Raw genomic sequence first — 21,570 nt, 5'->3', positions numbered from 1 at the left:
GGTGTAGTCTAGTCTTGTCTAGTTTAGTCTAGCTCGCATGATTGAGCGCAAGGGCTATTTTTCCTTGACATTGTGGACTTCTAGAGCTGCAACGAGGTTTGCAAGTTGCAAGTTGATACTTCTGTCGGCATTCGCTGATCGTTGTTTGATGAGTTGGGGAGAGAAGTAGAGAACCGGTCTGATTATCGATTGTGAGCATAAATGCCCAGTTGTAGTTGTGAGCAGAAGCTTTTCACTCACTCGGAGAACCACGTGATCTCGATCTCGGAGTCACGGTGCATCGATGCGTGCAACCAACACACTCACATGGCCAACAGAATTTGCAGGTACATAACCACCAGAATCCATTCTGGCTATTAACTCTCAGACACCGCATTGCATGAGCGGAAGTGAAGAAGCGGTATCTGCATCACAGCGACTACCCAGTCAGATTAATCGACAAGTTCGCTTCTGTGAGGTAAATAGTATTCACTGTCTGTTTGGGACTTAAAGTTCCACCTCTGGTCTAGCTCATCCATGATGCATGGCACCGCAATCTAGCACCGCAGAACTCCATGCATCCACAACCCGCACTGACATCGAGTCGATGATAAGGTAGTTCATCTCAGCTCTCTGCAATGATGTGCAGATTGCCAGATTCAACCAGAAAGATTGATCCAACCCTTTCAATCTGCTGCTATCTACATGAAACTGAACAACGACAATTCATCGTTTATGTGCCTAGGGAGCCTCAAGAAACAGCTGCAGTGTTGCAGAAAACATCCAGTTGATAGCCAATGATTCTTGAAGCTCATCAATAAAGGTTTCAGTTAAGCTTCTGTCCAAGTGTTGTAACATTCTCTTCTTCTTCTTCTTCTTCTTCTTCTTCTTCTTTGTTTTCGTCTTCAGCTTAGTACCCAAGTGGGAAAATTAGTGTGCAGATTGCAATGAGTTCTTAAGTCACAAGAACTGCTGATTTGTTTGTTAATAAGTGAGATGGAAATGGGATCGTTTTGTTTAATTCAGAAGTAAGTGGGTTTTGATTGATGATTTGAGTTTTGATGCGTAATTGATCCTTGGTGAATGAACAGGGTTATTCATGGAAGGAATGTGGATTGAACAGTAATGGATATGAATGGAGATATATTGTTAGTTTAAGGTTGTAGCACCTAATTGCACCAAGGATTACTCGTATACATGCAATCACTGAACCCAAAGAGGATTATTAACACTAATTTTCTTCTTAGTATAACCTCCTTTAAAAAAATTAATCTTGAGTCGTACCAGGGAAAAAACAAATCAAAAAAAAAAAAAAAAAAAAAAAAAAAACAGCACATGTATTGGTTGGATGTAAAAATGGTTGGGTTTGCAACCAATGATGATGAGTGGGTTGATTTGGTAAATGCATGGGTTGATTTAGCAATTCCCTGTATGTATGTATGTATGTATGTGTGTGCATATATATATATATATATATATATATATACATATTGCAAAAATAATAAAAACAGATGTATCATGAACATATGAAAATTATAATTTACAAGTTTATATTTAAAAGATTTTAACCCTGTAAATAATTTTATTTTTCTTTTCCTTTTTATGTATAAATTTAAATTGATTAAGAGACTTAAATCACATACCAATATACCAACATATGATTTTCTCGTTTTTTCTAACACAGATTTTGTTCTGTAATGACAAGAATTAGATGCTTACTTTAAATATTAAATATATCTTTTTAAGTTTCCATGCAATTCAAATCTAAGAACTTACGCAATTTTTCATCATTTTGATGTTTTCACTGATGTGTGCAATCTTTGTAAAATTGATTTAAATTGAGAATTATTTTCAAATAAAGGATTAAGCAATTAAAACACAAAATCATCCCAATAAATTCAAATCTTCTAAAAGAAGTAATTATTTTAAAAAAATAATCTAGTAGTGTAATTAGAGAACTCATGTAATTGTAAAAGATTAATCAAGAGATTCTATTCCCTTCAATGTCAGGAACCTCTCCGCGGTGGAAGGGTCAAGATTCCACGGGATTAGGCACGGCCACCCGACGCCGCGCCATCGTGGACACAGACGTCGAATGCAGGACGGATTTAGGGTCACGCGGCTTCAGGGATGGGAAGTCAGTGGCACGGCTAAAGGGTGCGGAGGGTTTAGGGTTGGAAGTGCATTAGGGTTTAAGCTTTCCTCGCACAGAGGTGAGGTTCTAGAGACCGGAAGAGGGTTTCCCTTTGAAGGTAGACCTTACCTTGTTGCGACATCCAGGGTCGCGAATTCCGTCATCAGATTGCGCTGTGGATTGGTTGAAGTGCCGCATGTCGTGCATTTGCATTTGAATTGTTTAGAAGTGGATGTTAGTTGACAGATTTGTGGACTTTAGTCGCATTCCTGATGGCGGAGGTGGCTGAAGTTCCGCAGAGCACGAGCAAAACGAAGGGGAAGAAGAACAATGCTGCTGAAAATTTGGACTCGATTCAAGCGGAAGTCGCTTCCTTCGCAGCTCAACTAGGGCTTACGAGTGGAGGTGGTGTTTTTGGAGCGGGATTTGATGATTCGGATTTTCGAAAGACGGGGCGACTTGGAGAGAAGAAGAAGAAGAAGAAAGGAGGAGGGGAGGGAGACGGGAATGCAGAAGGGAAGAAGGTTGGGAAGTCGCCTGGTGGTCAGGGGAAGAAAGGGGCGGAGAGTAAGAAGGCTGGTGAATTGCAGGATTCGGGTTTCAAAGGGAAGGGGGGGAAGAGAAAGGGAAATCGCAGTGGTCAAGACGTAGGGTTGATCTTTGGTTCAGGTAAGAAAGCAGCTGCAGATGTCGAGAAAGGTAAAGGGAAGAAGCGATCCTGGCCTAGTGAGGCCGGCGAACAGGGAAATGAGAGATGCGCCAAGAAGGAACGGTTTGTGGAAGGAGATTCCAAGAGCAATGATACTAAGAAGGTCGTGTCCTTGGATAAATCATTGGTTAAGTCGTTGCAGAGTGCTTCTTTATGGTATGAAGGTGTCACAGCTGCTGTGGCCAATCCTAAAGCGAAAGCCGCTACGGATGTTTCTGCTGGCGAAATACCAACAGAGGGAGAAGAATTCTTTGAGAGCAAACGAAAAGAGGCCGAGGAACTAATGGAGAAGGCCGTCTCAGATTACGAAAAATCTCGATCCAAAGACAGTGATACGAGGTGGTTGATGACTGCACGAAGGTCTGGAACGTCGTCAGATAAAGTTGCAGCGATGACAGTGATGCTGCAGGACAATCCAATGCTCAACCTTCGAACCTTGGATGCGCTTATTGGTAATTTTGGGCTTTCTGTTGCCAACCGGATGCCCTTTATTTTCCGAAGGCATTGATTTTTCACTTTGCCAATCATGAATACGAATTATGGTCTAACATCGAATAACCGGATCATCGACCGGGAGGGTTCGTTGCAAGAAAAGTTGTAAAATTGACTTTCATTATCGTTAATTATGGTGATGATGGTTGAGAATGCTTTTTCCTCAGGAATGGTGACCTCGAAAGGAGGGAAGAGGCATGCGGCAATAGGTATTGACGCCTTAAAAGAATTATTTTTGAGCAGGTAGAACAATTTTATACTTTACATTTACTGTGGCTTGGGTATTCTAGCTTTTTGAAATGGACGAAGCATCATCCTTACAGGATTTAGCATTATGAAAGTGTTGTGTGATAATTCAAACTTGGATAGTTTGGCTTCTTCGATATTTGTAAATTCATGATGTGCATTTTCCCCATCTTAATATGTCTGCGTAATTTGTGAATGATCATTTTTCTTAGAAGGATGAGGTCGTTCTAAGATTCTTATTGACGTCTCCTGTTAAATTGGTGTAATACCTCATCGCTAACAGATGTTTCAAATTGGAAAAATATGTTTCAAACAGTTTATTGCCAGATCGAAAGCTGAAGTACCTCAATCAACAGCCATTATCAAGCCTTGCGAGTTCAAAGGAAGGTTCGACATTGCTTCTTTATTGGTACTTCGAAGACTGCGTGAAACGGAGGTGTGTTATTTGTTTATATTCTCCTTGCACGACGCATAACATTCTTAATGGTATTTATGGATTACCAAGGCACTACAATAATGGAAGTAATACGTGGTGTGTAAATTCCTGATACTCTTAGATTTTGCTACAGGTATGAGCGATTTGTCGGTGCTCTTGAGGAGGCTACTAAGGACACCCTATCATTTTTGAAAGAGAAGGCCCTCAAGGTCAGTGCATGTGAGGGAATTTAATAAACGGATGGTCTATATTTGTTATTTATCACACTATGATGGCAATCAGTGCTGTGGTTTTTGTCATGAAAGGCTGTTTCTGATACTTTTTGGATTGGAGAACTTGAAATTTCCTGTGATTATTTCGCTGAACGATTATTTGGGTGTGTCCTAACTGAGTATTCGCCGACACAGTTGTACATATTTTCCTTCTAATGATTGCGTTACCCTGTGAGCAGACCGTCTTTGAACTTCTCAAGGCAAAACCAGAGCAGGAACGTCGACTTTTATCAGCCCTCGTTAATAAGGTATTGTAATTGGCTAATATAACAACACATGGTTTAATTGTAGAGAGTGGAATCAATCGGTGTGGGAGAACAGAAATTTTTCTACGTAAATACGAATCTCTTCTTAAAATAGCTGCACAAGATGGTATTATTATTATTATTATTATTATTATTATTATATGCATGGCTGACCATCTACACATGGGCTCCTTGCAGTTGGGTGATCCAGAGAGGAAAGTGGCCTCTAACGCCAGTTATCTGCTCTCCTGTCTCCTCACAACTCATCCTGTCATGAAGGTATCACTTGTGAAGACTTAAAGTTAGACTCCCAATTACTTAACAGAGTGTATTTTATCAGGAAGCTTTGAGTGGTTTGTAATATTCATGGGTATTGTCTATTATTTGTAGCATAGTCTTGTACATGCAGACTTCGAAAACGTGTATCTCAAGTAGTGAAGAGAACTGGGTTTGTACTAATTGTTACATTTGCTGACCTGATTTGGTTCAACCTATTGCCTGTGTGGGAAAACAGGCAGTTGTTGTGGAGGAAGTTGATTCCTTCTTGTTCAGGCCACATGTTGGAAATCGTGCCCGATATTATGCGGTAAAAGTCCCTTCCTCCTAGACATGAATGAACTATTATCGTTTTTTAAAATATGAACAAATGGCCTTCTCGGCAGGTTTTTTTCGATATTAAAACCTGATTAGTGGATGTGTGTGGTTGGGTGGTTCTATTGTTTCTCACGTATCTGTATACTGTTTATGTAAGTCCCAAAATTATGTTCTCATAAATAATTTAGCATAACTAATGTTAACAGGAGCATTTTAAAGATTGCAGCTGTAATGTTACGGTAGCGAATAGGAGTATTTGTAACCTCAGTTGGCAACGGTCATGCTATTGACAAGTGAAAATCTCGGAAAAGTGGCTTTAATGTCGTGACTTTATCGATATTGTGTAACTCATCTGTTTGATTCAGGTGCGTGCATTTTTATTATGATTTTTTTTTTTTTTTTTTTTTTTTTTTTTTTTGATGTTTGCAGGCTGTCTTTTTGAATCAAATTATGCTTGCCAAAAGAGGCGATGGACCCATGGTTGCCAAGAAGCTGATCAACTTGTATTTTGCACTTTTTAGAGTGAGTTTTTGAACTTAAACTCTTTTTGTTCGCTGTTCTGCCCTATATTCCAAGTTTTTTCTTCTGCTGCGGCGTGCTTGTATCGCTTGTATCTAATGTGTTCATTCATTAATATAGAAAAGGTAGCGGGTCAATTGCCAGGTAATTTGCTGATGGCTGTTTATGACTGCAGACAGTGACAGTAGGTGACGCCAAGGAAGATTTTAATCAGAAAGGGAAAAAGAAGTTCTCTAATTATAAGAAAAGAAAAAATAAAGGCGAAGGGGTGAATGGAAAGCCTGATGTTGCACCTGTAGCTGCAGAAATTGATGCTAGGCTGTTGTCTGCATTATTGACAGTAAGTTGGTGTATCCTATTTTGTGTTTCACGCTGTGCACCGGAATAAGTGGATGGAAATATTTAGTCACACTTGTGCATTCCATTCTACAACAATAATTTAATTTTGATCGTGTTACTTGTGATCCTTTTGATGCAACTGCCTGAAATAGAAACTGGGGATTGTGAAGGGTGTTAACAGAGCTTTCCCATATGTGGCTACAGACGATGTAAATTCTATTATTGAAGAACATACCCCTGTTCTGTTCCGCTTGGTAAGGACCTTATTTTTTTGTTTATTTTATTTGTGTATTTTGAGTCTGTTTATTTTTGTTTATTTTATTTGTATTGACATCTATATACGTTGAATTCGATTGTTGAAAAACTTTCTTTATCAGCAGTTCATTATGGTTTTGATCTGACTAGTAGAAGCTAATTGCAGGTACACTCAGATAATTTTAATGTTGCTGTGCAAGCTCTCATGCTTTTGCATCAGTTACTCCAAAAGAACCAGGCTGTTAGTGAACGGTTCTATCGAGCTCTCTACTCAGTTCTGCTCTCACCAAGTCTTACCACGTCAAACAAGGTATTCATTTCACATTCAAACATTGACTTTAATATGTACAATGTCCTTGTGCATTTCTTAGAAATAGTAGTCCTCGATTTGTAACAGCTTTGAAAATTCGTCAGAAAGTTGATCGTCTATCGTTGCATCCTGTCCGTAAATTTATCTGATTCATCACTTGTTTTCTGCTATTATTTACCGAACACAGATACCTTGATAACATTTGTATAAGGATTTGTTAACAAAACAGGAAGCGGTATTTGCAGGCAGAAATGTTCCTAAATCTTCTCTTTAAGGCACTGAAGCAAGATATCAATCTGAGGCGCATGTCTGCATTTGCCAAGCGGCTTACCCAGGTTTTTATCTTCTTATTTTTATTTCTTTTCGTACTTAATAAAGCTTTCCGCTCAGTTTTTTTATCTTTGGGATTAATGTTCATCTGCTTGATTATTCTTCACCATCATGGGCTAGTTAACCCGGGTTGAAGCTTTGTAGCTCATCACAAATCATGATAATTTTCTTGAATATCAGGTAGCGCTGCAACAGCCCCCTAATTTTGCTTGTGGGTGCCTTTTGGTTCTTTCTGAAGTCCTGAAGGCAAGGCCGAGTCTCTGGTGAGTCTTTTTGACATAAAGATTTATATTGGAACTCTCAACTTCGAACTCTCGTATTGCCCTGAATGGATCATTGATGATATCTCCATTCATATATTGCCGTGATATGTTTGATTTAAATGTGTACTACATCATTGGAAATCATTTATTTTCGTTCTAGGTTCAGACTTCGGATAATATTGGAAAATGATTTTTTTGAGTTAATAAAAAACATAAAAACTCATCTTTTCTTTTTCTTTTTCTTTTTCTTTTAAAAAAATTACTCCCTATACAAGTACATTAGTGGCAACAAAGCCAGTTATCACTCTCATAAGTTAATGGTTGATGCTCCATTTTCGATTAACCTTGTTTCCGTTCCGTGTGTGCAAGGGATGGGATTCTACAACCGGAAAGCCAAGATGATGAGATCGAGCACTTTGTGGATATTCCGGATGAGGATTCATCTGACAAAGCTCCTAAAGTTAACCCTGAAACAAATGACTCATCTGAAGACGCAAGTAAAAGCGATTCTGATGCTGAGGCAGGAGACGATGATATGGTCGACGGATTTACTCCAGCTTTAGAAGATGAAGGAGATAGTAGCTCTGATGAAGATGGTGGCACGAAAAGATCAGTCGTCAAGGGAACTACGATTGCAAGTAGGTCTCAATCGAAGAAATCTCTAGTGAGAAAGAACGTAAGCCAACCTTCAGCAAAGGTTTCTGAAGAAAGTACCTCTATAGAACCTGGGCAGAAGACCTGGCCTTTGAAAGGTTATTATGATTCAAAGCACCGAGACCCCTCTCACTGGTAGGGCATTTGAGAAGCCTGATGTTAATCCGTATTTTATGACCTGTGTAACCTGTCTTGTTGGCATTTGCTTTTGACAGCGCATGCATGCATTAGACTGGTAAATTGAGCATACAAGCATTGTTTATAAAATGTTTTAGAAGAGGACTAGCTCCAGGTTATGAAGTCTGTGTGTTAACTGTTCCTAAAAAAATGTTTTTCTTTTGAAACGTGCAGCAACGCTGATAAGGCATGCTGGTGGGAGCTTTCGGCACTTGCAATGCACATGCATCCATCAGTGGCCAGCATGGCTAGAACGCTGCTGTCAGGTGCTAATGTGGTGTATTCTGGCGATCCGTTGCGTGATCTTGTTCTTGGTGCTTTTCTGGATCGTTTTGCGGAGAAGAAGCCAAAAACTAAGAAACAGAAAGAAGGCGCTATTTTGCCAATGCCTGGAGCTGATAAGAAGGTACGTGAATAGTCCTATTTTGTATCGTAATACATTAAACATGCTTCTGTGATATTCGTGTGATACTTGGATAGTGGACTAACAGCATGTGATTTCTTGGATACTTGGATAGTGGACTAACAGCATGTGATTCCTTTGATAGGTTGCCAAGCGTCTGGTTGGAGAAGAGCTTTTGGCTCTGAACGAAAATGAAGTTGCTCCTGATGATGTTGTCTTCCATAAGTTTTACCAATTCAAGGTCAGCAACCGCAAGGTGAAAAAGGCAAAACACAAAATAGATGACGAGGAGGATGATATAACAGGACTGGATGATGTGGATGGAGGCGATGTAGATGATAGCGATGACGACGAGGTAGATGCCTTATTGGAGCGCGATGAAGGTCGTGAGATGGGATCAGCAGGAGAAGATTCCGGTGAAGATGACGGAGGTGAGAGCGAAGGGGAATTTGACTATGATAAAATGGAACACACTGTCGACATGGAAGATGATGAGGAGGATGAGGAGTTGGATGACGATTCCGACGATTCGGACGATTCACCAAAGAAGAATAAGAAGGGCATACCAGTGGAGGTTGCAGACAGTGATTCCGATGGCGATAGTGAGGACGATTTTGACTTGGGAGAATATCCAGATAGTGAACCTGAAGATGATAGTGACGGGAGCATAGAAGTGGGTGATCTACCATCTGATGATGAACCAGAGTCCAATAAGACGAAGTCGAAACCAATTCACGATAAAGCTACCAAGAAAGATAATGCTAGCAGAGATCAGCCGAAGAAGAAGAAGAAGAAGAAAAAACAAGATGTGGAGGTGCCTGTAGGGAAAAAGGGGAAATCGAAGTCGCCGTTTGCAAGTTTTCAGGATTATGAAGATATCATAGATCGTGACCAGGCAGTGGAGGCTCCAAAAGGGAAGAGTCGGAAAGGGAATAAGAAGTCCCGCAAGGTCTGATGTCACTGATGGATTCAGCGAAGTTTTGCAACTTGCCAAGGTACAAATTCAGTATTCAGAGCTACGTTTTTACTGCAATCTAAGATGAACTAATATCTTCATCATTTCAGTTGAAGATAACTATTTTACCATTGTTACCAAATAGATAATTCCTCTTTCTATTTTCTCGCAGTTACGTAAGAAGATTGAGTCCATCTTGGGTTTATTTTATTTTTTTTAATTTTAATTCACATGCAAGTGTTAGTATTAATACGTGCTCCCAAGAATTTTTCTCTGAAATCACCTCTTAAGGTTTTCTCGCGATCAAGATGTAAATCTTTCCGAGTGATCAACTACTGCCTATTTAAAATCTCCTACCGTTGGATTTTGTAGTGGACGGTAGAAGTTGTCTGTGCGTCGGCCATGGCATCGCACACTCAAATGATTGGTTCTAATCACCTAATAACACAAAAATAGCTTAAGAAAGCTACATCCGGCCTCCGCCCATCACTCGATTCTTGATATGTTATTGCAATTGAATCGTCCAGTAATGTAACGAGTCTCAAATAAACGACTTCTCCACCTAACACCAACTCCACCTGCAGGTTATCTACAGTTGACCCTTTCAAATGCAGCTCGCCGCCCCAAGTCAATATCAAAACGGCAGCTACTTCACTAGACTAGCCTTCACTAAGCGACAACTGAAACGCAAGAGTAATTCCCAAACCATTCAGACCGCTTTTCACAACCACGTCTAAGTTAAGAAAACGGAAGAAAAGAACAACCGCTCTCTGTCCCATACGGAGACTACCGTCCATTCTTTACAGCCGTGCAAAAGGCGAACTAAGCGGAGACCAGTAATGGTAAAAAAACAAAAAACAGACATAAAACAAACTACATGATGTGTATGGAGAACCATTTCCGTAATAGTCGAAAGGGGAGAAAACACTGAAATCCACAGGAAGGGACCCTACCATTCAAGTGGGTGCCAATAAGAAGCAAGCAAATCACAGCCAATGGCAACGCCGAAAGAGAACCACAACACCACAAAACCACAGACAATCTCCGAAATCACTGAGCCCAGCAAGAACGGTCACGACCATGGCATCTTCGAGCACACTTTGGAAATGCGAGGGGCTTTGCTAGTGGCCGATCGATGAAGGAGCGTGCAAGCGAGTGAGGGAGAGAGAGAGAGGCGGACTCACACAGATACTATTCCCATGTGAACGACGCAGCAGTCAGTAGCATTCCGCCGCCGTCGCCACAGGGCCCCCGATCCCTGGCGACTTTGCTCGGGTGTGGCACAGCAGCAGCGCAAGAGGGATTTGGCGCAGCGTCGAAGCTCTACCCTGGGCGTCTCTTGGAATCCGCCGAAAGACGACAGCAGCTCTCTGTTGGGAGAGTGGGTTCCGCCACCCGGGTGGAAGTGTCATGGCTTAGGTCAGTTCACGCTCCCGCTCTCTGTCTAATGCTTTCTCTCGTTTTCTTTCGGTTTCGGTTTCGGTTCTTCTAGTTTGTGGGTGGTTAAACCCTTGTTGGTGGGTGCGATCTAGGTGGCAGCATTACTCGCAATTGCTGTGTTGCTACTGCTGGTCCGGGTAGTGTCGGTTGATATGCCGTGGGAAGTGTTGGCAGAGTTTTATTAAGAGAGGAGTGGCATTTTAAATTTTTTCGTTTGTGGGTGGTTGTTGCGATCTCCTCGCTCCGGTGTATGTGGCGGCACTGGCTTTAGCGCGATTTCAGAGACGGTTTTTTAGCGACGAAAGCTCTGGCAGTGCAGTGCAGTGCGCATGGGATTCGTTGCTGAGGCGGAGAGCGAGAGGTTTACCTTTACGCTGAATCATGTGCGCAGGTTTTGAGTGGGACTTTTCGGGTTGAATTTCAGGACCATTGGAGACGTAGTGGGAGGTTTAAGAAAGCTGAGAATTTAGCGTGAATTCTCTTCGTGGGCTATTAGGTTCACATGGTTTTAGAAGGAATGGAGTGTTTGTAATGGATGCGAGATAGTTTTCTTTTTAATAGTCGTAGTTTCGGTAGTGGAAACGACGCCGAAAGTCCTCATGAAGCATTGAGAGAGAGAGAGAGAGAGAGAGAGAGAGAGAGGGAGGGAGGGAAAAACCTCTTCGTCGTGCTCATTCAATGCGTTTTCATGCACTGATTGTTAGCACGCAGGCGATAGAGAAGCTTGCTATAGTTTTTTTGAAGTCCCGGGATGCGACCATTGGCTGGGACCTTTGTAGGAAGGCAGCGCGGTGCAATCTACGTAGCATTGGTAAATGTGCATAATTAAGAGATGCGCTTCACGAAAGGGTTACAAGCTAACCTGGCCTTGCAGAAATTGCAGTTTAGAGGTGTTCAACTATCCAAAACGCAGATGGATCGCTTGGCAAGCTCACCAATGGCTCAATTTCTGTATGGGGGTGCTCGTCCCTGTTACACTCGCTGCAAGTCTACAGATGCGGTTGAGTCTCTCACCTCGCCAGCCTCAACGTCCTTGAAGCCCTTTGCCGCCCGCTATCATGCTTCCAGCACGAAGACTTCTTCGTCTGTGTTGAATGGCTTTGGCAGGGCTGTCATGGGTTGTGGCCAGGATTTTCAAAGCTTCATGCTTTGTGTCCGTCGTGGGTATTTGCAAGAACGAGCCCGTAGCATTGTTTGTGCTAGTGGAAGCGGCTTTCAAGGGGGAGGCAATGAAAGCAACGGCTCTGAAACCGAATCTTCTGATGCTTCTGTACACGGTAAAGGGTTTTCTTTTTTTTCTTTTTTCTTTTTTGTGTAGGCTTGCATTACAACCTGTTGCATCCTGTAGTCAGTCTCAGCCTAGAGTAAGTACTTTCGAGTCGTATTTTATAGGCGTTATAAGTGGCAGCTATGAATCGCACGCTTAGAAATCAATTTGCATCCGTGGCCACTATCCTGGACAAGTTTGTAGTTGTAGTGGTTTAACAAACTTAGCCTTCATTATCATTCAGTGTAGTTGTACGCAAGAGTTGAGTCTGTTTCATAACAAGCATAAAAAGTGTAACAACAGAGAATGTGTAATATCAGGTCGCGGCCCTCCCCATGGGGATGATTTGGATGCGTGGAATAATTGGCATGCTGTATTACCAGAGAATGATGGGCGGAATCATCCAGTGCCTGCTGTTGATTTGTTCCGAGTGATCGAAAGTTCTAAGGACAGCAAGTTTGACATTGACTATTTGGGGGAAAGCACGAAAGGTGACATGAACGTAAGGCCTGAAGCTTTTGAGTATGGCGATTCTAGCTTACAAGAAGTTGCTGCGTCATTGGATGGTTCTTTAGAGGAAATTGCAAAAGCAGAAGCTAAGGAAGCGGAGGCATTGCTTGATGCTTTAAAGATTCCGGTAAATTTTGCGGTCATTCCGGTTACAATGTAGAGCTCAAGAGCTTTAGTGGAGCCACGGACTGTCTGCAATATATCTCAGGATTCCATTGCACTATAATTTTAAGGTTTCACAGTAGAGTTGATTGAACTGATTTTATCGAGGTTCCCGGTCAATGTCTTTATGTCTTTCTGCGTTTGTAATTTGGGGTTGCAGAGACGCTTTCCTCATGGTGTTGCTTCTAGGGGTATATTCTGCAGTCGCACTTTAAGCTTACGGTCGATCACTACTATTGGTTACGACATGGACTATACTCTAATTCACTACAACGTTCATGTAAGTGACCCTTTGTGTGAGGATTCATCATTTATCGTAGCGGGATTTTCTGGAATCGTTGTTCGGCAGAAGTTGTTTGGTTAGATATGAAGCTATTTAATCCCATCATTTGCCTGATTATTCTACAGGCCTGGGAAGGGAGGGCTTACGAATACGGAATGAATAATCTTCGTTCTATGGGTTACCCAGTGGACGGCCTCAAATTTGACCCAGAGCTGGTATGTGTTGAAAAATAGATGATACTTATTTATTCCCATGCTAGATTTTGTCTTCACTTGGCAATCTCAACTCGCCTTGCACTAGGGATTTCACGTCATTATTTCTCTTCTTTGAAAGCAAGCTGTATCAAAATTAGGTTTTTATTCTATTCCAATCCTGAATATATCAGCAGTACTATCAATATCACGTGATTCACTTCAGCCAGTTTCAATAATGTGAATAAATTTCGTATATGTTCACTACATGATCGAGACTCTCTCTTCGCAGGTTATTCGAGGATTAGTACTTGATAAAAAGAGGGGGAATCTTGTGAAGGCTGACCGTTTTGGTTACATAAAGCGAGCAATGCACGGAACCAAGATGCTCTCAAATCGAGAAATCAGGTGTTTATCTTGTATTTGCTTAATATTCTCCACATAAGGGTTTTTTCAGTCACCTGGGCTGGAGACTTTCCCATACTTGACCCAATTATCTGTTGATTACGAAAATTCCTCAACTTGATTAGCAAGGCAAGAGAGTTTTTATTTATTTATTATTATTATTATTTTAAATAAGATGATGAAGCAGCAATTTTTTATTGCTAGTTTGTGTCTGGATGCTTCAGCACTTCTAACTTGGGCGAGATAAGTGAATTCATACATCTATTTATGTGTAAAGAATTTTTGTTATTTACATAAGAACGTTTTATTTTAACTTAGCATCGGATCCACATATGGTTACAGTGAGCTCTATGGTCGTGAACTCGTGGATTTGCGAGATGAGGGGCGCTGGGAGTTTCTGAATACTCTTTTCTCAATATCTGAATCAGTAATGTTTATGCAGGTGAATTATATACTAGACATTCCACCATTATGATTTTCTCGTCTGTGGGAATGGGAGCCCTAGTCACGAACTCTAACTCTTATAGTATGAATATTAAAGCTTAGCCAATCAGAACAGATATTAGGCTAGTAAGCTGAAGTACTAATGAAAATCTAATTTTCACTTGCACAATGCTATAAGGTTTCATGCTCTGGAGCTGGATATCTCACGGTTTTTCTGGTATTAATTGCAGATGGTGGAAAGGCTTGATGAGGGCTCTTTGCCTCCTGAGATTGGCCCATTGGATTACAAAGGCTTGTATGCGGTAACATAATGACTTTTGATGAAAAATTATTTCAGTTTGGTACCTTTGACTGTCATCTTTGCTCTCATAACTTCTTACCAAAAGAATCACTTCAGCGATCATCTCAATAGCATATGATTTGGTACAGCATGTCCGGATACCATGATTTTGCATGTATATCACTGCGGGCTTTATTCTAAATGCCGATTCTGAACAGTGAAGCCACTTTAACAGGTGGTGTCAAAGTCGCTTTTCAAGGCTCACGTCGAAGGTCAATTAAAGGTTCGTGTAAAACCTCAGGTGTTAGCTTTTAGTGTTGTCTATGTACATGACAAAAGGTGCTGTTATTGTGGATAAATTTGTCTAGCTTGTGACATTATCCTCGGCATTCAGTTATCCGGGTTGATGAGGTAAGAGGGGATTGTTCACTAGAGGATTTCACACTTTAAGGAGCTCGTCTATTGCATTGAGAGAGGTTAATCAATCTAGCTCTGTATGTCATTGCTGCAGGCAGAAATCATCAACAATCCAGAGTTATTTATTGAACTTGATCCTGAGCTCCCTTTGGCTCTGTTGGATCAAAAGGAGGTTTGAACACTCATCTGTTCTGAACTCATTTTTCTTTAGAATTGAGTGGATTTGCATCTGCTGAACATGTGGAGTCGAATCAATTCAGGTTTTCAAATGCAACCGTTCAAAAGTTGGCTTAACTTGTATCTAACATGTCTTGATTTTTCAGGCTGGCAAGAGGTTATTGCTCATTACAAATTCTGATTATCTTTACACGAACAAGATGATGCAATACGCTTTTGATAAATACCTCCCAGATGGCATGGGTTGGCGAGCTCTCTTTGATATGGTTCGTTTCTACCTAGAATGTGTTGTTGTGAGTTAGTCGAGCATCAATCATATCTGTTTCACCTATATCCTTAAACTCACAATTGATGCCAAGCAAGGTTTTGGTTGAGAAACAGTATGCTTTAGAAATACATTTGCACGACCAAACCTTCCAGCTTTTTCTTTTTTTAAATTACTTTTAGTCTTTCGTTGGATCTAGTATTTCCATTTACTAGCTTCCGTATTGTGTATGATCTTAGAGATACGTCCTGCATCAAGCAGATTCGTCGTTTTATACTAATTTTGCAAGTGTGCTCTAGGTTATTGTTTCTGCTAGGAAACCTGAGTTCTTTCAAAAATCCAATCCTCTATATGAAATTGTGACGGAAGAAGGCCTAATGCGCCCTTGCTACAAGGCCACATCAGGTAAGGACAATCAGCTGCAATGCTTAAGTTAGGTTTCAATACAGTTGAATCGAAGTTAGGGCGGGAATTGGGTCATATTTAAAAAAGCTCATTATCACTACATGGTAGATACAATTAAAAGGATTTGATGAACATGGCGGATCCTGTCGTTCACTTGGACTTGAGTGTTTGTTTAACTGTATTATGATATTTATATAATTGCCTACCCTGCCGTGCAATCTCATGCTTAACAGTACTAATTTCTGCACTTTTCAGGTGGGCTTTACTGTGGAGGTAGCGCCCTGATGGTGGAAAAAGCACTCGGCTTTCATGGCGATGAGACACTATATGTTGGTGATCATATTTACACAGATGTGAGCATGTCAAAAGTGCACTTGAGATGGAGGACAGCCCTTATCTGTCGCGAGTTAGAGAAAGAGGTATTTTAGTTTCGGCTTGTATTGTCATCTTAGAATGTAGCCACATTGACAATGATGTTCATGTTCCGCAATTCGGTGCGAGGGTTGGAGGTCAGAGAATGCACTGTCAAATTATTCATTGAGTTTTTTTTCTAATACGTAGGTATTCAGCACTTGTATGGTAACACCTTAAGATAAAGAGATTGTATAAAAGACGCTTTTCTTTCACGGTTAATTATCCTATGTATTCTCACTAGATTCTGATCTAACGTTTCATTGCATGCAGGTGATGGCTCTTGCGCATGGAAAGGACCATAGAGTTAAATTGATCGAGTTGATGAATCAAAAGGAAGCTGTTGGGGATGTATTCAATCAGCTTCGGCTTGCATTACAACGTCGCACTGCTGGGAGACCAGCACAGGTGTGTTCTTACATTTTCTGCCAATGTTGGTTGCTATTATTCTGCCTTATACTGCGTTGATACTCTTATTCTGGTGTTTTTTGTTCTGATTTTTAGTGTATTTTGTTTACAGACAGATAAAATAACAAATTTGGATGAGAGAGATCTCGCAGAGAACATGCAGAAGCTGCTCGTTCTAATGAGCAGGCTAGATCAGAGAATTGCTCCTATGTTGGATGCTGATGGAGAGTACTTCAATCAAAGGTATATTCTGGTCTAGATACACATGCGGTTCGTAAAATCATAGTCATCTCCAAACCTACACAAATTTCCAAAACGATGTAAAGTGCGTGATCATATCTTCAATCTAGATTGTGAAATATGTTCACACCATGTGTATCAGGGGCCAGGTATACTTCTGCCCTTAAGACATTGGTTATACATTCCCTTTGTCAACACTTCAAATGTGTGAAACTTCTTTATTATGGGTGGGATTAAGTCTCTAGGATACTGTTTTATAAAATTTGTTAAGTTGAAGTAAGACTGTGCAAGTATCGTTGCATTCATTACTTGTATGTTAGCAGGTGGGGTTACTTGTCTCGAGCAGGACTGTGGGATAAAAGTCACCTCACTCGGCAAATTGAAAAGTAAGTTTTACAAACAGCCGAAAATTTAGGAGGTTGGCATGCTTTTTCGATTTATCTTCACATCACTCGTTGTGTAGTAGTCTTATATCTAACATACTATATGTAGATGTTATCGAACAGTATTGCGTGAATGCCAGTGGTCATCGACATTATTTGGCTTCTTTTCTTGTGTGGTTACTATCCCAGACATGATTCAATTACAACTGTAGTTAAGTTTTTATGTTTGGTACAAAAGTTCTCAAGTTACAACTTGTGGATATTGATGTGGTCATAGAGCAATTGCTTCCGCCTTTGGAGCCACTTAAGTTGCATTCACATGTACTTGAGACAGTGTTATTGAAGATACTTACGTACATCTCCTGTGGTTAAGTGCCATGCTTTATTTAAGCCGTATCATGTACTAAATGGTAGGAGTTGTTCCTCAACAGGTATGCGGACATTTATACTTCACGCGTTTCCAATTTCTTGCGATATTCTCCATTTATGTACTTTCGGTCGCAGTCCCAGGTATGGATGGTTTTCTCCGCAATCTTGTAACTTTTAGGGTTTCTGTTGGGTAATCTCATACTTAACGCTGGACAAATCCACGCTCGCACGACATCGTTTTCAGGTATTTCTGGCAGCAAGAGCATCTATTTTTGTCTGTTCTAACATACATTTTCCGAAACACTAGCAGTGTCTTTGGAAGTTCGACAATATATGTGTGAGTGTGTGTAAATACATATACACAGTTGAGTCCTGAAAAGTGAGACAAGAAGATAAATGACCTTTTTCATGCTAAGCAGCGAATGTACTGCGTAAATCCGTTCTGCAAAAGACGCTGTTTAACCGCAGCATTTTTCCTGCATTTGTTTTGCAATACGATTTCGAGGTGAAAGATTGAACAGGGTTTAGATGGACTGCTGCTGCTATTTACCTGCAGTAGTAGTTGCAGGTGAACTGTAATTTTCCTTACGCTTACAAATGCTATGCCCGTCTGAGTTAAAAATAAGGTGGATTCTAAAATTGAAGTTCGATCCATCTGGTCTTAAACTTGTTTCTCATCCAAACAATCTGCATGTGGGCATTATTTCAGGTGTAGCTAACTTTTCAGTACGCCAATACCTCTGAAGCTGAGCCCAGTGTTTGTCGTGCTTGACAGACATTAGCACATGACGTCGAAGCTGAATCACCTGATGTCGAAAATGGTAAAGACGAGCTACCTACTATGAACAACGGAAGCAACTCGGGAAATTTTGAGGGACTGGTGGAGTCAACTGAATCAGTAACGCCCAGTAGGAGGTAGCGTTGATCAGCAACTCTGATCCTTCCAGTAGCTCTCGGTGACACAAAAGTTCTCGAAACATCCCAAGTATTTCCTGATGAGACGCGCATTGTAAAATATCGTGGAGGTAGAGCTGCGCTTCATGATCATGAGTTGTGGGTGCGTTCTCATGGAAGGCATGAATTTCCTTAGGTTTGATGTACCCACATTTTGTAGCTCATTCAGTATTTTATAATCTGGAGTAATTCTGGAGTCAGATGCGTCCTCTTTAGATACTAGCCTTAGTAAGCCAGACCTTGAACTTCTCACCTTGCGTTGATTATTGTTCTTTCAGTTTGTCGGTTATTAATTGCATGGTATAGCATTCATAACTTGAGAGAACATGAATGAGTGAATCCACACACCTTTAAACTGTACTCCTTAAGCTCATAGTTTTAATCTGTAGTAGCTCCTATTGATTCGGTATCTTGTTCCTATATATTTGTCAGTCATTGCAATGTGAAATTGGAAGTTTTTGACTTCATAATTTTCAAATTTCGAAAGTTTTAGACTTTGATAGACTTGGGACGTTTTGAGAATTACCCTGTCATGTCTTAGTTCTCCCGTGCTTTGAGGCTAAAACCCAGTTCCAGTAATTATTCTATTTGCATTGCTAAGCATCTTCACATCGATATTCAATTCAGGAACTGTTAAAAAATTTAGTGTAAAACCTTCATAAATATTAACTATTGGTTTGAAATCAATATGAAGGCAAAACTACACACTGTGGAGGTGTATTTCTAAAAGTATTGATAATGCTTCCACAGTTTTTGCTACTGCCACCAAAACCTTAAGAAAATTTCTGTCAAAATTTTAGTCAAAATTTGTTTTTGCTACTTCCACCACAACAAATATATATATATATATATATATATATATCAAAACAATTACCAAAACAAAACAAAAAAATATGTCAAGTGGGTGGGGAGTTACAGTGTCATTTAGTATGTTAAAAACACTACATGTGAATTCTCTAAAACAGAATTGTGGCAAACAGCATGTAAACTTGAAAGTATCTGGAGTGCCAAGTTCTAGGCAGACATTTTAACTCTGCATTTTCATCATCCTGTGCTAATGAATTTACAAAAACTGTGGATATGAAATCATAAATAAGATGTTGCAGTTTTTTGTTATGCTGAAAACAAATAAATAATTTCAAATTAACTATGATAAGAAAAAAGAACGAAAGAAGTTGAAAAAAATCGTCATCCATTATTTGTTTTCATAAATTTGAATGCAATTTTGTGATTTGCATAACTATAAACTGAGGAATTATTTTTTCTCAATTTCCAATCAATTTTTATTTGGCTTTTTATCATGTACAATTTACATATATACATGCACTTGAAGCTCTTTATTAAAAATCAATTATGATTAGGTTTTAGAATAGTATTATCATCCAAACCATATAGTAGGAATATTTTGTGAGTACTTAGTTAAAAAATGCACTTAAGAGAAATTATTATTATTATTATTATATATAATTTCATAAAAAAAAATGCTTCTTTTTCCATAAGATAATATTTAAGTATTTTCTCCATAAGAAGTTTGGATTAGAAACATTTCTAGGAACATTCTTTATAATTTTTTATATTATGTGATCCAAGATTTTGATTACAAATAATTAAAAATATTCTTAATCAAATCCAATATCTACAATTCTTATGAATCCAAGTGCAAAACTTAGAAAAACTAAAATACTCAATAATAGTCTTGAGGTTGTTGGCCTACATAACCTTATTAGTGTTATTATGTATAGGAGACTCAATTTGTCTAAAATTATATGATAATTCATAATTTTATTAAGTTTAGAAAAAATATATATGTCTTGTGGGGGGTTTTAGTAAAGTTACAAAAATAGAACTTATTTGACTTGATATTACAGGCCAAAAATAACTAATGGTTAATTTTTTAAAAACAAATTGCAACAAATATAAAAACATCATTAAATTAAAAAGATGTAGCATGTTTGAGTGAGATTATTATGTGTACGAAACAAAAATCTATCTTTATATTGATACAACTATAAGATTAAAAAACAACAACGTACTTCTTATTAAGGGATTTAAAAATAAAAATAAAAATAAATTGACTTCAGCTTTTACATGGAAATTTAACAGAGTATGATAAAGATATATTTGGAAAAGTTATTTACACTATTCATGAAAATAAATAAAAAGAAAAAAACAGTACCAAAATAGATGCTTTTATTCACTACTTGTACTTATTTGTTTAATACTAAATCCATGACTATAATGGTGCAATTTTCACAGTGTTTCATTTTAATTCCCCTAATCCAATGTTCAATTAAGGGTTTCCTTTTATAATGCAATTTTGGGTGTTGGTGTCATGATGTCATGATATCATAATTTGTCTCTCATAACAGATATGACACTTGCCACATCCCAACATGAATAATAGTGTCAATTTTTTAAAACTTGTTCTTTATAATCATTTATAATATATATATATATATATATATATACACATATATCACATCTTTGTGGTAAATATTAATGGAGGGTTTAATGGTGGATTGAGACATGAATTATTATTTGATGAACACTTTGATTTTAATCCTCACTATTGATGAAGATGCATGAATGTTATGAGAATGTCATAAATACAATTTCTTTTTCTTTTTTTGTATTCATATATATATATATATATATATATGTTTTTTTTTAATATGGCATCATTGAGGTAATCCTTTGATAGCATTTCAAAAACAGTGTCAACATTTGAAACAAAATAATTATGATTGAAAAAAGCAAAGCAAATTCTTGCACTTAAATTCACACATTTAGAAATCACAATCAGTCTTGGAAATGAAAATGGCATCAAAAGTATAAATAATGGAAAAGAAACAAAAAATATATTTTAATATTTTTGTAAAATAATTGTGAAAACATAAAAAAATATGTAAAATAAAATAAAAAAAAAATAATGAGCATCTATGAGTGTTTTGATTGAACAAAGTAATTACATTGTTATAATGCAACCATACATTATTGTAAAATTTAAAATATATTTTTATTTAAATACTTTTTAATATGTACATAGATTTTTTGATGTTTAAATTAATATCAACACTTTACTAAAATTTTATTAAAATTTTTAAAAATTTACAGATGTATGAATTGTTATGCATTTAAGTCAATATTGCCTTTGTAATGGATGTTGTTAGCTAGTTGGTAAAATCAATTGTTCTATAATGTGTACAAAATTCAATAACTAACCATTCAATGTAACAATTACATATTA

At 38.7% G+C, this 21,570-nt stretch overlaps 2 protein-coding genes across 12 annotated transcripts; both read left to right on the top strand.

Annotated features, from left to right (window-relative positions):
- The first annotated feature begins 2,212 nt into the window (after positions 1–2,212).
- LOC112286020 (protein SLOW WALKER 2) lies at positions 2,213–9,473 on the top strand. The gene is made up of 16 exons (XM_024527510.3): positions 2,213–3,274; positions 3,482–3,557; positions 3,877–3,996; positions 4,130–4,205; positions 4,448–4,516; positions 4,712–4,792; positions 5,028–5,099; positions 5,537–5,629; positions 5,802–5,966; positions 6,136–6,219; positions 6,387–6,530; positions 6,776–6,865; positions 7,041–7,123; positions 7,493–7,912; positions 8,129–8,360; positions 8,503–9,473. Exons 1-16 carry the CDS (start codon positions 2,386–2,388, stop codon positions 9,310–9,312), a joined length of 3,504 nt encoding a protein of 1,167 aa, XP_024383278.1. The 5' UTR covers positions 2,213–2,385; the 3' UTR covers positions 9,313–9,473.
- An 852-nt stretch (positions 9,474–10,325) lies between these two features.
- Positions 10,326–18,732, top strand: LOC112286021 (uncharacterized). 11 transcript variants are annotated; one of them, XM_090252388.1, is made up of 18 exons: positions 10,326–10,731; positions 11,636–12,029; positions 12,340–12,656; positions 12,852–12,971; positions 13,100–13,189; positions 13,458–13,573; positions 13,913–14,012; positions 14,245–14,316; positions 14,530–14,577; positions 14,806–14,883; positions 15,035–15,154; positions 15,453–15,558; positions 15,814–15,977; positions 16,243–16,377; positions 16,490–16,620; positions 16,941–17,003; positions 17,432–17,510; positions 18,079–18,732. In XM_090252388.1, the coding sequence occupies exons 2-18, from the start codon at positions 11,666–11,668 to the stop codon at positions 18,082–18,084; spliced, it is 2,109 nt and encodes a 702-aa protein (XP_090108514.1). In that variant the 5' UTR covers positions 10,326–10,731; positions 11,636–11,665; the 3' UTR covers positions 18,085–18,732. The 11 variants fall into 11 exon arrangements, with proteins under 11 accessions (XP_090108514.1, XP_024383281.1, XP_090108508.1 ...); XM_024527513.3 differs by having other exon boundaries at positions 10,379–10,731; positions 18,145–18,732; XM_090252382.1 differs by having other exon boundaries at positions 10,380–10,731; positions 11,024–12,029; positions 18,145–18,732.
- The last annotated feature ends 2,838 nt before the right edge of the window (positions 18,733–21,570 follow it).

Source organism: Physcomitrium patens, chromosome 8, assembly GCF_059467195.1.
Source record: "Physcomitrium patens ecotype Gransden chromosome 8, ASM5946719v1, whole genome shotgun sequence".
In the NCBI taxonomy this organism is placed as follows: domain Eukaryota; kingdom Viridiplantae; phylum Streptophyta; class Bryopsida; order Funariales; family Funariaceae; genus Physcomitrium; species Physcomitrium patens.
The sequence above is the reverse complement of the archived record's forward strand: the minus strand, read 5'-3'. Positions and strand labels throughout refer to the sequence as shown.

Coding starts and splice junctions, on each gene's coding strand:
- LOC112286020 (XM_024527510.3), top strand. CDS start 2,386: ATGGCGGAGGTGGCTGAAGTTCCGCAGAGCACGAGCAAAACGAAGGGG. Junction 4,517..4,711: donor TATCAGCCCTCGTTAATAAG/GTATTGTAATTG, acceptor GGCTCCTTGCAG/TTGGGTGATCCAGAGAGGAA. Junction 5,967..6,135: donor TGTTGTCTGCATTATTGACA/GTAAGTTGGTGT, acceptor GGGATTGTGAAG/GGTGTTAACAGAGCTTTCCC.
- LOC112286021 (XM_090252382.1), top strand. CDS start 11,585: ATGCGCTTCACGAAAGGGTTACAAGCTAACCTGGCCTTGCAGAAATTG. Junction 12,030..12,339: donor TTCTGATGCTTCTGTACACG/GTAAAGGGTTTT, acceptor GTGTAATATCAG/GTCGCGGCCCTCCCCATGGG. Junction 17,511..18,144: donor ACTTTCGGTCGCAGTCCCAG/GTATGGATGGTT, acceptor CGTGCTTGACAG/ACATTAGCACATGACGTCGA.